General features: G+C 40.8%; 1 protein-coding gene across 6 annotated transcripts in view; it reads right to left on the bottom strand.

The window, feature by feature from the left end:
- LOC124038076 (mitogen-activated protein kinase 8-like) overlaps nt 1-15,255 on the bottom strand; it is a 45,094-nt gene extending 29,839 nt beyond the window's left edge. For all 6 annotated transcript variants that reach the window (XR_006839297.1, XR_006839296.1, XM_046353509.1 and 3 more), the window contains exons 1-2: nt 15,090-15,255; nt 1,460-1,638 (exon numbers count right to left, since the gene is read on the bottom strand). Coding sequence is in view for 4 of the 6 variants with exons in the window: in XM_046353509.1 (XP_046209465.1) it covers nt 1,460-1,587 (128 nt within the window). In the remaining 2 variants the exon portion in view is untranslated. The remainder of the gene's footprint in view (nt 1-1,459; nt 1,639-15,089) is intronic.
- Between the last annotated feature and the right edge of the window lie 1,657 nt (nt 15,256-16,912).

Here is a 16,912-nt window from a genome sequence, read left to right as displayed (position 1 = left end):
CTGAAAAGGCAAGACGAAGAGCATGGCAATACATGAACACATACCTAACAATAGGGTGATAGAGACCGTAGGAAATAGGAATTTAAATGGATGTCTAATTTGTGTTTCTTTCCATTGGATGTTTTACAGCATGAGACCTTGAAACATTCCATGGTCCATTGTGCCATTGATGGACCAGCTTTGGCATCAACCTTCCTCCATTGATTAAGCACCACAGTATTTAGACAAATTAAAACTGGAGTACTTTGCTATGTAGCATTTCATTTTAATGAATTTAGTTGAATCTGGAAAAAAAAGTATTTCATGGGGCAACAAAAAGAAGACGAAAACCTCAAGCAAAAAGGATTTGAAAACAATACATGGTGACACTTTATTTTGTATTGTTTACTGGTAATTACCTAGTACAACCCACTGTTAAAACAGTAATTAACTAGTATATGACAGGCAGAAAAAACTAAAATGGTATGAAGGCCACCACTTAGTTAATGAAAAATGTAGAAACATTTATCGTGGGGTTGACTTTTGCCCATCAAGGCAAACGGAGGGATGAACTTAATTTCTGGGCTGGTATTTTCTGGGGCATTTCGTTAGAAATAGATAAAAACGGCCTCTTGAGTAGCACTGTGGTCTAAGGCACTGCATCACAGTGCTTTTGGTGTCACTACAGACCCGATCCGGGGCTGTGTCACAACTGGCCGTGACCGGGAGTCCCATAGGGCAGCGCACAATTGGCCCAGCGTCCTCCGGGTTAGGGGAAGGTTTGGCCAGGGGGGCTTTACTTGGCTCATCGCGCTCTAGCGACTCCTTAAGTTGGGCCGGGTGCCAGTTGAACGACTCAGTCGTCAGTTGAACAGTGTTTCCTCTGACACATCAGTGTGTCTGGCTTAAGGAGTGTGGTTTGGATGGTCATGTTTCAGAGGACGCATGACTTGACCTGGCTCTCCCGCAGCAGTGAGACAAGATCATAATTGATTCGAAAATGGATTTCACGAAATTGGGGTAAAATTCACAACAAAATCCAAAAATAAATATAAGCATGACAAACAAACCCCAATGCATCTTGGCATTGTGTCCGCCTTCATCAAGGCCTAAAGATTTGAGTGTCCACATGGGAGCTCTATAAATCACCTTTGGGTGGCACAATAACCAATAAGAAAACATGTCACATAAACAAAATAACAACATATGAAAATGAAACAGCGATGTGAACCTAAAGTAAATTATTTATGAATAATAAAAGTAGCAACATAAATGTAAAAGATAGCATAAATAAAAAATATATAGAAAAAAAATACTATGCCAATATTTTCATTTACTAAGAGGTGACCACTTCTGCCAGTCATAGACTACCCTTTTCAAAAAGTATCTTGTACCAAGTCCCTATGGCCATATAGTTTTTTAAACCAGCACATTGTTTTTTCTTCTCAGTAACTAGTAATTGCATAGTGATTACACTTACCAGACGATTCCCTGTGCTCCTGAGCCGATGGGCCTTAGATTCTGGTAGCATTTCAGAACAGTGAAGGTGGAATCTCCGACATCTAAACTGTAGAGCTCCCTCTCTTCTCCTCGCTTGTTTTTATTCATGATGAAACCTCAAGGAGCTGCTTTCTGGGCATCCAAACTATGCTCTCTGGACTATTGACCCACATGCACGCACACACATGCACAAACGCATGCACACACACACACATACACACAGAAAGAGAGAGAGAACATATTTTTATGATACAGAACACAGGTAGCTACGTATGTTCTGAAGTGCATATGTTTTTAGCTTTAAAGATCAAATCTGCATTAGGGGAAGAAGAGCCACTGTTCGCCCCAGTGCCTTTGTTATTGTTTTTGTTTGGTTATGGTAATCACATTGCAAATCTGACAGACTTTAATTTTGTAAAGATATAGCCTAATAATATTATTATATGTATTAAAGATAGAAAGCAATGGGTTAGAATAAGCCTAGTTAACCAACCCAAGTAAAATGCAACAACCATTTATGGCCAGCTATGTCAAATCTACCAGTGATTTATCCTGCAATTGAAGTCGTTCAAATGGTAAAATGAATTTATGTATTCTTCTAATGTGAAAGTAATCTAAAAGTAACTGGGTTTGGGTATTCAAAAGTTCTGTTACTGATTTAAAAAAAAGTTGGACAGGTAACTAGTAACTGTAATGGATTATATTTCAAATGTAACCTACCCAACCCTGCTGGTGACATCACCAGGCAGGAAATGAGTTAATAGACCAATAAGCGAGTTCCAAACCTCTATGCCAATAACAGATCATTTCCAGTTCTCTCCTCCCCACTCAAACCACTCAGTCCTATCAAAATTACTGCTCAAGGGTCATGACACTCCAAAATCAGATTATATTTTCAAACCTCAAAAGCGATCTTCTCTTCAGATAAGTCCATATCCCAGGCATTCTGTTTTGTAGAAGGAGCTACAATGTAAATGCCACTGTCACGTAGAGTAGGCCAGAAGGCTAAACTGGATAACCTAACCTCTATCAAAATAAAAAGATGGCGGAACCGCAAAAGTTCTTCTGTGCAAAGGTGTTTATTTACAAGTGATTCCGGAACAAAAAAAACAACAGTACTGCCATCAACGTCTACCTTATGGGACAGCTTAAAAACAATGCTGCCCCATCCACAGCTCAATCCAAAACAAAAAACCTCCCCATGACTGAAAGAGAGGCTCCTTTTGTAGGGCTAGCCCCTCCCCTCAGAACAATTAACCCTAATTAATTAATCAATTAACAATACAAACCTACCTTTTCCATGAACTAAACATACTAAAGGATATACATTGCAACACGGTTTTAAACAATATCACAACATAACATTTACAACATTACCTCACTACTGACAATATCTTTCAATATGCCCATATGCATTACTGAGCCATTTGGGACAGGCACTATAAAGCCAACCCAATTCCCTTAGCTCGGGTCCTTTTCCAGCATACCCGGAAGCTACAGAGATGGAGAGAGAGGAACAGAACAAACAAACAATGCGCTCATCCACAACATTGATAAGTATAATAATTATTGTATCTCTCAAATATGAACACTGACAGGTGTGAAATGCATGCACCAAGACAGAAGTTAATTTGTGTGTCGACCCACATTGTTAACTTATCTTATAATGGCGCAGGGAGGAGTGAAGAATATGTGTGTGCGTTAAAGAACCAAATGCTGCCCGCGGCCAGTGACGGACTTCTACGTCACAGCCACATTCCAAAATGATTAGAGAAGATAAGCATAATGCAATTTACAGATCTGCGGGGCTAATCTTTACCATTAATTTGTTGGGTGAGGTACAGTGGGGCAAAAAGTATTTAGTCAGCCACCAATTGTGCAAGTTCTCCCACTTAAAAAGATGAGAGAGGCCTGTAATTTTAATCATAGGTACACTTCAACTAAGACAGACAAAATGAGAAAAAAAATCCAGAAAATCACATTGTAGGATTTTTAATGAATTTGTTTCTCACTGTCAACTGCGGTTATTTTCAGCAAACTTAACATGTGTAAATATTTGTATGAACGTAAGATTCAACAACTGAGACATAAACTGGACAAGATCCATAGACATGTGACTAACAGAAATGGAATAATGTCTCCCTGGACAAAGGGGGGGGTCAAAATCAAAAGTAACAGTCGGTATCTGGTGTGGCCACCAGCTGCATTAACTACTGCAGTGCATCTCCTCCTCATGGACTGCACCAGATTTGCCAGTACTTGATGTGAAATGTTACCCCACTTTTCCACCAAGGCACCTGCAAGTTCCCGGACATTTCTGGGGGGAATGGCCCTAGCCCTCACCCTCCGATCCAACAGGTCCCCGACATGCTCAATGGGATTGAAATCGGGGCTCTTCGCTGGCCATGGCAGAACACTGACATTCTTGTCTTGCAGGAAATCACGCACAGAACAAGCAGTATGGCTGGTGGCATTGTCATACTGGAGGGCCATGTCAGGATGAGCCTGCAGGAAGGGTACCACAACAGGGAGGAGGATGTCTTCCCTGTAACGCCCAGCGTTGAGATTGCCTGCAATGACAACAAGCTCAGTCCGATAATGCTGTGACACACCGCCCCTGACCATGACGGACCCTCTACCTCCAAATCGATCACGCTCCAGAGTACAGGCCTTGGTGTAACGTTCATTCCTTCGACGACAAACGCGAATCCTACCATCACCCCTGGTGAGACAAACCCGTGACTCATCAGAGAAGAGCACTTTTTGCCAGTCCCGTCTGGTCCAGCTAACAGTGGGTTTGTGCCCATAGGCAATGTTGTTGCCACTGATGTCTGGTGAAGAACTGCCTTTACAACAGGCCTACAAGCCCTCAGTCCAGCCTCTCTCAGCCTATTGCGGACAGTCTGAGCACTGATGGAAGGATTGTGCGTTCCTGGTGTAACTCGGGCAGTTGTTGTTGTAATTCTGTACCTGTCCAGCAGGTGGGATGTTTGGATGTACCAATCCTGTGCATCTGTTGTTAAACATGGTCTGCTACTGTGAGGACGATCAGCTGTCCGCCCTGTCTCCATGTAGCGCTGTCTTAGGCATCTCACAGTACGGACGTTGCAATTTATTGCCCTGGCCACATCTGCAGTCCTCATGCCTCCTTGCAGCATGCCTAAGACATGTTCACGCAGATGAGCAGGGACCCTGGGCATCATTCTTTTGGTGTATTTCAGAGTCAGTAGAAAGGCCTCTTTAGTGTATAAATTTTTCATAACTGTGACCTTAATTGCCTACCGTCTGTAAGCTGTTCGTGTCTTAACGACTGTTCCACAAGTGCATGTTCATTAATTGTTTATTGTTCATTGAACAAGCATGGGAAACAATTTTTAAACCCTTTACAATGAAGATCTGTGAAGTTATTTGGATTTTTACAAATTATCTTTGAAAGACAGGGTCCTGAAAAAGGGACATTTCTTTTTTTTGCTGAGTTTATTTTCAAGAATTGTGGTGGCAGCATCATACCTAGTTATAGGTACGCCTGTCACAGGCAGGGACTGGGGAGTTTTGTCAGGCCCAAAATAAATATGAAAGGGGCAAAGCTCATGTAAAAACTGAGGAAAACCTGCCTCAGTCTTTTGAAGACCCAACACTGTGGTAGTTTTATTTAAGTGGGACGATTACACACATTTTAACTCTTAGGACACATCAGGATGACTTTCTAATAGATGTTGAGTGTTCCTGAGCAGTCCAGTCTTAGTCCGGACATAAATCTGTTTGAATATCTGAGAAAATATTTGAATATTGCGGTCCACCAATGATCCCCAACCAAATTGACCGCTTCAGCAATTTTTCCAAAAACACAAATGATATTTACGTGCAAAGTTAGTGAAATCTTATTCAACATGATTCACAGCTTTAATTATTGCTGCCAAATGTGTATTCAAGCAAGTAACTCTGGGGTGTGAATACATAAGCAATGAAGACATCTTAATTTTAATATTTTATTTTATCATTTTTCTTTCACTTTGAAAATGTGGAGTAGGTTGTGTAAATCAGTAAAAAAAAATCTAATTTAATCCCTTTTTATATTTACAGTTGAAGTCAGAAGTTTACATACACTTAGGTTGGAGTCATTAAAACTCATTTTTCAACCACTCCACAAATTTCCTGTTAACAAATTGTAGTTTTTACAAGTTGGATAGGACACCTGCTTTGTGCATGACACAAGTGATTTTTCCAAAAATTGTTTACAGACAGATTATTTCACTGTATCAGAATTCATGTGGGTCAGAAGTGTACATACACTAAATTGACTGTGCCTTTAAACAGCTTGGAAAAATCCAGAAAATAATGTCATAGCTTAGAATCTTCTGATAGGCTAATTTACATAATTTGAGTCAATTGGAGGTTTACCTGTGGATGTATTTCAAGGCCTACCTTCAAACTCAGTGCCTCTTTGCTTGACATCATGGGAAAATCAAAAGAAATCAGCCAAGACCTCAGAAAGAAAATTGTAGACCTCCACAAGTCTGGTTCATCCTTGGGAGCAATTTAAAAACGCCTGAAGGTACCACGTTCATCTGTACAAACAATAGTACGCAAGTATAAACACCATGGGACCATGCAGCTGTCATACCGCTCAGGAAGGACACGCGTTCTGTCTCCTAGAGATGAACGTACTTTGGTGTGAAAAGTGCAAATCAATCCCTGAACAACAGCAAAGGAATTTGTGAAGATGCTGGAAGAAAAAGGTACAAAAGTATCTATATTCCGCAGTAAAATGAGTCCTATATCGACATAATCCGAAAGGCAGCAAGGAAGAAGCCACTGCTCCAAACCCGCCATAAAAAAAAGCCAGACTGTCATGTTTGTCATTTATTATCATGTCTTGTCCCTGTGCTCCCCATTCTATTCGTTTCCCTCTGCTGGTCTTATTAGGTTCTTTCCCTCTTTCTATCCCTCTCTCTCCCCCTCCCTCTCTCACTCTCTCGCTCTCTCTTCTCTCTATCGTTCCGTTCCTGCTCCCAGCTGTTCCTATTCCCCTAATCATCATTTAGTCTTCCCACACCTGTTCCCGATCCTTTCCCCTGATTGGAGTCCCTATTTATTCCTTTGTGTTCCGTTCCTGTCCTGTCGGTTCCTTGTTTAGAATTCACCGTGCTGTGATTGTGTATCGCCCTGTCCTGTCGTGTTTTTTTGCCTTCATCAGATGCTGCGTGTGAGCAGGTGTCTCTGTCAACTACGGCCTGAGCCTACCCGAAGCGACCTGCAGTCTGTGGCCGCTTCTCCTGTTATTCCCCTCTACAGACTAGAGGATTTCTGTTATTCCCTGTTTGGACTTGAATAAACTCTGTTTCTGTTAAGTCGCTTTTGGGTCCTCTTTCACCTGCATGACACAGACTACGGTTTGCAACTGTATATGGGGACAAAGATCGTACTTTCTGGAGAATGTCCTCTGGTCTGATGAAACAAAAATAGAACTGTTAGCCATAATGACCATTGTTATGTTTGGAGGAAAGAGGAAGAGGCTTGCAAGCCAAATAACCCCATCCCAACCGTGAAGCATGGGGGTGGCAGCATCATGTTGTGGGGGTGCTTTGCTGCAGAAGGGTCTGGTGCATGTCACAAAATACATGGCATCATTAGGGAGGAAAAGTATATGGATATATTGAAGCAACATCTCAAGACATCAGTCAGGACGTTAAAGCTTGGTCGCAAACGGGTCTTCCAAATGGTCAATGACCCCTAGCATACTTCCAAAGTTGTGGCAAAATGGCTTAAGGACAACAAGGACAACACTCCAAGGTATCGGAGTGGCCATCACAAAGCCCTGACCTCAATCCAATAGAACATCTGTGGGCAGAAATGAAAAAGTGTATGCGAGCAAGGAGGCCTGCAAACTTGACTCAGTTACACCAGCTCTGTCAGGAGGAATGGGCCAAAATTCACCCAACTTATTGTGGGAAGCTTGTGGAAGGCTTCCAAAAAACGTTTGACCCAAGATAAACAATTTAAAGGCAATGCTATCAAATACTAATTGAGTGTTTGTAAACTTCTGCCCCACCGGGATTGTGATGAAAGAAATCAAAGCTGAAATAAATCATTCTCTCTAATATTATTCTGACATTTTACATTCTGAAAACAAAGTGGTGATCCTAACTGACCTAAGACAGGGAGTTTTTACTTGCGAATTAGTGGGACGCTAGCGTTGCAGAGTCAAAATCAAATTAAATTACTATAAATATTAAACTTTCATGAAATCACAAGTGCAATAGATCAAAATCAAGCTTAACTTGTTGTTAATCCAGCCGCCATGTCAGATTTCAAAAAGGCTTTACGGCGAAAGCAAACAGTGTGATTATCTGAGGACAGCGCCCAGCACACAAATGCATAACAAATCATTTTCAACCTGGGAGTTGCGACACGAAAGTCAGAAATAGCGATATAATATATGCCTTACCTTTGAAGATCTTCTTCTGTTGGCACTCCAAAAGGTCCCAGTTACATTACAAATGGTCATTTTGTTTGATAAATTCCTTTTTTATATAAACATAACTCAGTTTAGCTGGCGCGCATCAGTCAATAATCCACTCGGTTTCCCTCCTTCAAAATGCATACAAAATAAATCCCAAACGTTACCAATAAACTTATCCAAACAAGTCAATCAACGTTTATAATCAAACAATAGGTACCCTAATACGCAAATAAACAATAACATTTAAGACGGAGAATCGTATGGTCTTTACCGGAGAAAAATACCAAAGAACACGCTCTCATCCGCGCGCTTGGAAACACTACAGCCAAAATGGGAGCCACCTAGAAAAACTACAATTTCTGGCTCATTTAAAAAAAAATATCCTGAAACTCTTTCTAAAGACTGTTGACATCTAGTGGAAGCCCTAGGAACTGCAATCGAGCATTTCACAGTGTTATAAAAGAGCCAGTGGTAGGATGAAAATGTTTTTTGGGGGGGATGGTTTGTCCTCGGGGTTTCACCTGCAATTTCAGTTCTGTTATAGACAGAGAGTGTTTTCTATCCAAATATACCAATTATATGCATATCCTAGCTTCTGGGCCTGAGTATCAGGCAGTGTACTTTGGGCACGCTTTTCATCGGATGTCAAAATACCGCCCCCTATCCCAAAGAAGTTAAATGTCAGGAATTGTGAAAAAAATAGTTTAAATGTATTTGGCTAAGGTGTATGTAAACTTCCAACTTCAACAGTAAGTGACACCTATGCAAGGGATGTGAAAACATACTAGGCACTGTAGCTGGATCTAAACTGATGGCATGGGATGTAGATTCATCTTGACATAAGAGTACTTTTGTGATCTGAAACACCTGACAAAATGTGCATTTTGAGTGTAATGTCCCCTTAACAATACAAACATGATAATCAGAAGCTACTGGACTGAGTGTGAACCATACACTCAGGAAAAAAAGTGATATCTAGAACGTGAAAGGGTTCTTCGGCTGTATTATAGGAGAACCCTTTGAATAACCTTTTTTGGTGCCAGGTACAACCCTTATGGTTGTAGGTAGAACCCTTTTTGGGTTCCATGTAAAACCATTTCCACAGAGGGTTGTATATGGAACCCAAAAGGGTTCTTTCTACCTGGATACAAAAGGGTTCTCCAATAGGGACAGCCAAATAACACCATTGGACACCAAATTTTCAAAGATTGTTAGTGGTTTATATCTCACACCACATTAATATATGAACCATCAGCCTAGGAATATATTTTTCAGGGCTCAGGGTCCAATCGGATGAGGTCACACTGATACTGACCTCCCAATGGGTGTTTATGATCGTCACCCTGTGGTGATTTCTGTATTTTGTTACTTCTCATGGGGGAAAATGTTATGAGATGTCAGATGTGTGACATGCAATCTTCTCTTCTTTCTATCTCCTTGAGTAATTAGAGAGAGATATGCTGTATATTTTCCCTCCTTTGCAGTCTCTTTCTCCTTCTCGCTTATTGTCTTTCATTCTCTCATTTCCCCCTCTCCCATCCTGTCTCTGATCTAAGTATTCATTCCTGTCTTTTAAGCCCAGTCTGGACCGGACTAAATCCCAGAAACATTGGCCCGATTTGACTACATTGAAAATACATATTTCAATGGATAGTTAATTAACAGCAGGGGTCCACTATATATCTTTCACCTATTGTATGATGTCAAATCAGCGATTTCCATCCATTTTGAAATACAACCTTCCTTACCATTGAATGTAACAGCCATTAAGGGTTCCGCTGACTTTCACCTATCTTGTCTAAACTGTGATTTCCCCAAGGAAGGTAAGACGGAAACATGCATTGTGATAAGTCCATCATTAAAGGGCTAAATCTGATTCAGCCCATTAGGTTTCCTCTGACATCCCATCTGTTTTGCTAAAGTCTTATTTGTACAAAGTAAACACACTCAAAATGCACACCCACCCACCCATTGGTCTTAAATACATCTAAAACTAAAAGCATTGTATTTGGTTCAAAAGATTCTCTAAGACCAAAACCTCAGCTGGAGGATTGTAATAAAGGCTGTGACCCTCGAGCAAGTTGAGGAAGCTAAACTTCTAGGTATAACATTGGATGACGAAGTTGTTAAAGATGGGAAGGTTATAAAAACAAAAATCAACTGTACCAGTTGCTCAGGTGCTGGTCTCGTCCCATATTGATTACTGTGCGGTCATATGGTCAAGTAGAGCAAAGGAAGACCTAGAAAAGCTGCAGCTGGCTCAAAACAGAGCAGGAGGCCCTTAACTGCACATACAGAACTAACATCAACAACATGCATGACAGTCTTTCCTGGTTGAGGGTTGATGAGAGACAAACTGTGTGCTTCTCTTCTTGTTTTAATGAGAAGTATTACTTTCATGAAAATGTCAGAATTTCTACATAATCAAATAACATTAATCTCGGACACCCATGCATACCCCACAAGATATACCACAAGGAGTCTCTTCACAGTCCCCAAGTCCAACGCACAGTATTATACAGAGCCATAATCGCATGGAACTCCCTTCCATCTCCAATTACTCAAGCAAAAAGCAAAATGACCTTCAAAATTATCAAACAACATTTCATAGAACAGCAGGGACTGTAAGGGGGGAGGCACACAAACACATGCATACAGATACAATAACACACAAAAAAAGATTTTTTGTATTGTATTATTATCTTTTTATTGACTGTATATTGTTGTATTTTTTGTTGTTGTCATGTTTTGTGCTTTTTGTGGACCCCAGGAAGAATAGCTGCTGCTTTGGCAAAAGCTAACGGGGATCCGAATAAACCAATATAAACACACACACACACACACACACACACACACACACACACACACACACACACACACACACACACACACACACACACACACACACACACACACACACACACACACACACACACACACACACACACACACACACACACACACACACAAAACACACACACACACAGTCACAGTATAATCGCACCATTCCTCTGGTAACCGAAAGGTTGCAAGTTCGAACCCCCGAGCTGACAAGGTACAAATCTGTCGTTCTGCCCCTGAACAGGCAGTTAACCCACTGTTCCTAGGCCGTCATTGAAAATAAGAATTTGTTCTTAACTGACTTGCCTAGTAAAATAAAGGTAAAATAAAAAATTTAAAAATAAATAAAAAAGACAGAAGCCAGGCAGTCATAAGATCATTGTTCAGATGGATTAGCTGGGTGGATGGAGTGTGGTACTTAGCTTTACTGCTTTTAGTTGTAGGTTATATGCCTGCATGGGTCATAACATTCATCTCGGACACCTTTACAGTTACTAACATGCCTATATATTGTATGTCTGAATGAATAAATGAACAATTGCTGTATAATGATTTACAAACACACAATGGTTAATGAATGAAGCATAACCTTCTGTAGCCAACATTATGCTATAACAATGGAGCTAAAGTGCTTGGTTCTTGGGTGTTGTCAGTTATTGTGAGTTGCAGTCACCTGTAAACAGTAACACCTGCTAATGTTTTACAGTAACTGTTAATTGTGAGTTATCAGTATGAGTCAAAAGGATGAATACTGGCTATAACTGACGTATCTTAGCTTCCATTTCAGTCAGTGACTGGCTGCACCAAGAACAACTCTCTTGCGCTCTCTCTCTCTCTCCACCTCCACCCTCCAGTCAGAAGGCTTGGGTAGTCTATCAAGGGGCCTGTGAGTTAGGACAGCTGGTACACTTCTACAGCCCTCCAATTACAGTAAGCGACCCTCCATTTCAGCCTCCACTCCATTGTAATGACTGATGAACTGTGTTCATAATGAACATGATAAACAGCCCCTCAACACTGGCAGTCAATCCTGAGCCCCACCCATTGGGAACTGACTATAGCTTACATCTGGCAAAACATCCACAATCATTAATCTCATCTCAAACTATGAATACAGTATAACTAACTGAGCATTGAGTAACACTGGAACATACACAGTACACATCTGATTTCATTCCTAAATAGAAAATTCCTCCTGCATTTAATATAGAATAATACATTGTTCACAAGTGGCATTATCTACAGTTGAAGTCGGAAGTTTACATACACCTTAGCCAAATACATTTAAACTCAGTTTTTCACAATTCCTGACATTTAGTCTTAGTAAAAATGACCTGTCTTAAGTCAGTTACGATCACCACTTAATTTAAAGAATGTGAAATGTCAGAATAATAGTAGAGAGAATTATATATTTCAGCTTTTATTTCTTTCATCACATAGCGCACATCACATTCCCAGTGGGTCAGAAGTTTACATACAGTCAATTAGTATTTGGTAGCATTGCCTTTAAATTGTTTAACTTGGGTCAAACTTTTCGGGTAGCCTTCCACAAGCTTCCCACAATAAGTTGGGTGAATTTTAGCCCATTCTTCCTGACATAACTGCTGTAACTGAGTGAGGTTTGTAGGCCTACTTGCTCGCGCACACTTTTTTCATTTCTGCACAAATGTTCTATGGGATTGAGGTCAGGGCTTTGTGATGGCCACTCCAATACCTTGACTTTGTTGTCCTTAAGCCATTTTGCCACAACTTTGGAAGTATGCTTGGGGTCATTGACCATTTGGAAGACCTGTTTGTGACCAAGCTTTAACTTCCTGACTGATGTCTTGAGATGTTGCTACAATATATCCACGTAATTTTCCCTCATCATGATGCCATGTATTTTTTGTGAAGTGCACCAGTTCCTCCTGCAGCAAAGCACCCCCACAACATGATGCTGCCACCCCTGTGCTTCACGGTTGGGATGGTGTTCTTCGGCTTGCAAGCCTCCCCCTTTTTCCTCCTAACATAATGATGGCCATTATGGCCGAACAGTTCTGTTTTTGTTTCATCAGACCAGAGGACATTTCTCCAAAAAGTACAATCTTCGTCCCCATGTGCAATTGCAAACAGTATTCTGGCTTTTTTATGTCGGTTTTTGAGCAATGGCTTCTTCCTTGTTGAGCGGACTTTCAGGTTATGTCGATATAGGACTCGTTTTACTGTGGATATAGATACTTTTGTACCTTTTTCCTCTAGCATCTTCACAAGGTCCTTCGCTGTTGTTCTGGGATTGATTTGCATTTTTCACACCACGTTACTTTCATCTCTAGGAGACAGAACGCGTGTCCTTCCTGAGCGGTATGACAGCTGCATGGTCCCATGGTGTTTATAGTTGCGTACTATTGTTTGTACAGATGAACGTAGTACCTTCAGGCATTTGGAAATTCCCAATGATTCATCATCATCTCCCAATGATGAACCAGACTTGTGGAGGTCTTGGCTGAGATCTTTTGATTTTCCCATGATGTCAAGCAAAGAGGCACTGCGTTTGAAGGTAGGCCTTGAAATACATCACAGATACACCTACAATTGACTAAAATGACAGTCAATTAGCCTATCAGAAGCTTCGAATGCCATGACATCATTTTCTGGAATGTTCCAAGCTGTATAATGGCACAGTAAACTTAGTGTATGTAAACATCTGACCCACTGGAATTGTGATACAGTGAATTATAAGTGAAATAATCTGTATGTAAACAATTGATGGAAAAATTACTTGTGTCATGCACAAATTAGATGTCCTAACCGACTTGCCAAATCTATAGTTTGTTAACAAGACATTTGTGGAGTGGGTGAAAAAGTTTTAATGACTCCAACCTATCTATATGTAAAATTCTGACTTTAACTGTATATAGGGATAAGTATTAAAAATGTTCTTGAAATGTTAATATTATATTAAAAAGTGGATGGGGTTATATCCTGCCTGTTTGACCCTGTCCGGGGGTATCCTCAGATGGGGACACAGTGTCTCCTGACCCCTCCTGTCTCAGCCTCCAGTATTTATGCTGCAAGTACTTTATGTGTCTTGTGTGAATTCAAGTCTCTCTCTCTCAGGACCTGAGCCCTACCTGGACTGACGTCTCCCTGCTGTCCCCAGTCCACCTGGCCATGCTGCTGCTCCAGTTTCAACTGTTCTGCCTGCGGCTATGGAACCCTGACCTGTTCACCGGACATGCTACCTGTCCCAGACCTGCTGGTGTCAACTCTCTAGAGACAGCAGGAGCGGTAGAGATACTCTGAATGATCGGCTATGAAAAGTCAACTGAGGTGCTGACCTTTTGCACCCTTGACAACCACTGTGATTATTATTATTATTTGACCCTGCTGGTCATCTATTAACATTTGAACATCTTGGCCATGTTCGGACTGCCCCCCCCCCCCCTCATAGCCTGGCTCCTCTCTAGGTTTCTTCCTAGGTTCTGGCCTTTCTAGGGAGTTTTTCCTAGCCACCGTGCTTCTACACCTGCATTGCGTGCTGTTTGGGGTTTTAGGCTTGGTTTCTGTACAGCACTTTGCGATATCAGCTGATGTAAGAAGGGCTTTATAAATAAATTTGATTTGATATGTAAATACTAGTCCTACACTATGCAACAGTTATTGTACCCTAAATATATCCCAGGCATAGCTGTCTTTATCACCTAATTAACAGTACACTGAATGAACAATGTTGTAGACATGGTGTTGTCAAGACTTCAAGAGTGGTAGAGGAAAGATTCTAAGGCTTAGGCTATACATTGACCATTCAGATATTTACAATTCAGATTGTTTAAAACCAACAGTGATCAATTGCTATAAATGGCCCTGACAAGCAACAGTGTTTTAATACCGTCATAATAACCTTGGCCAGCCGACCTTTTACCGTTATACGCCCCTTACGGTGGCTGTAGCTGCCAGGTAAAACAAAACACCGGCGCCTTGACAATATGATGATGATATGACGATATCAACCTCGCTAAAAATGTAGCAAGTATATCTATAATTCCCAAGCAGGCATTTTGGTAATAGCCTTGTTTTTACAGCCTGTATGTAGTCTATTCGATACGTTATTAACCTACACATAGCGGGATAGCCTATTTTGAGCACTATCCTATGCCAATCCAACAATCGAATATATCGTGGTAGCCTTCCCTGTTACATTGAATCATAGACATTATAGTATGTTGACAACAAACCGCATCTGTAGTTGCGTGCGATTCTCCGCAAACGACCCTCCCCCACAGCTAAACAATACCATGGACAGCGGCGCAAAAACGTTAGCGCTTACCTCCGTCAACAAAATACAGAATGATCACTCCTCGATTCTCCACAATAGTCCGCGTCCTTGACGATGAATTCTGTTTATTTTTAAGGATAATACAAATTTCGCTATTATGTTGTCCAGCTTCAAACATGACCTCCTCGAATGCACTACTCTCTCTGCATTGCCAGGCTGTGCGCGCACTGCAGAAGACATGCGTACCACGTCACTCAAGCCCTACGTGTGGGTAAAAGCGGAGCTACCAAGAGGAAGAGGTGAAGCGAGAGGTTTCACTCCGACCAAAATCGGTCCAAGGAAAAAGAAGCCCACAAAGTGAGGATTGTTTTGTATTGGAAGTCAATGAGAAAGTGTCGAATTTGGTCAGCAAAAAATGTAATTGATCATTTGCAAATTAGGCTTATTTGATATAATTTACATTTCGTAATGGTTAGATTGTTAGTTCTGAATGCACTGATATATGTGGACGTGCGTGGCATTTTGGCAACTTACCGAAAAACGACTTTATGTAGGAGTTGTGCCTGTTGTCATAAAAATAGATAGAGAACTTATAACATATTTTCGTATCGACATCGCCATTGAGGGCTTCCACCATTTGAAATTAGTTAACTGGGTGGAGAGTTCTATGAGTTGGAAGCAATCAGTCAATGAAGAAGAAAATTGACTATTGTACACTTAAGATAGAATGGGCATCTCTATGGCCGGTTGTTCGCACATGTATCTACCCTTTCATTGACCAGAATGGCTACACTTGATCTCGCCTCCTCTCGCCTGCCTTCCATCTTTGAGGACGTGCATTTCCATTGTTAGAATGGCCAGTCGAATATCTTATCAATATAATAGACAACATTTGGAGGTTCTTCTTCTTCCTCTACGTTATAATGGTGCTCCACCAACAAACGTTGAAGGTGCATGCAGCCACCTACTGTGCTGGAGTTTGTGATCAATCATGATTTGCCTAATTCTGTACTATAAAGAAAATGTTTTATAATAACAAACATATAAATCCCTACTAACTTCTAACAAACGGTCCCTTATCCCCAAAACCATTCCTCCACCCCCCCCCCAACCTCTTCAAACGTTCCCTCCTTCATGCTGAATTAGGATTTTGTTGAGAATAACATCTGTCACCCCTAATAACTCTGTAGCTGTATCCACAATAATCTTCACCCTGGCATTTCTGCTTTCCAAAATCTGAGTTGTGTTGATAACCTTTCCAATGAAAGCTATAAATAGTACATTCCGGTTTTGGTGGCATGCATTGCGTGGCCTTTTCGTTGCTTCCTTTGGCAAATTACTATGAACTAACAGATGTATTTCCTAAAACTTGTCAAGGCTAAACATCATATTGCCTAAGGTCGATGTCCGCGCCCCCTCAGAAATCGAATTAGCATAATACAAAAATCCCAATAAAAATGTGTCAGTTTGAGCTAGAGATATCTGTTTCTTTTTGCATTGGATGAGTCTCAATCCGCTGCATCCACCTATTTTGCACTTCCACATTTCACATTCAGCCCTTTCTGAATCCTTTAACTCAATGCTCTCGGAGTTTGTGCTATTAGTACAAATAAACATAACTGCTTATTTGGACATAGCTAACTATTTTACAGTAAAAGTGAGATAAGTTATTGGATAAGAAATTAATAATAATCTAGTATTTTATGTGTTTCGACCTGCATAATTCTAGACTATTATTTTATCTTAATCAGTTTTATGTAATGCTTTATCATATTGTATGCTGGAAGTGATTTTTATTTGCTCTGGCCAGCATTGTTGTTGTACATTAACCTTAGCTTGTTGGTTCCTGTGAGAGTGTAGGCCTTTTAGCTAGC

The sequence above is a fragment of the Oncorhynchus gorbuscha genome, linkage group LG06, assembly GCF_021184085.1.
Source record: "Oncorhynchus gorbuscha isolate QuinsamMale2020 ecotype Even-year linkage group LG06, OgorEven_v1.0, whole genome shotgun sequence".
NCBI classification, from domain to species: domain Eukaryota; kingdom Metazoa; phylum Chordata; class Actinopteri; order Salmoniformes; family Salmonidae; genus Oncorhynchus; species Oncorhynchus gorbuscha.
This window is presented reverse-complemented; position numbering and strand designations above follow the sequence as displayed.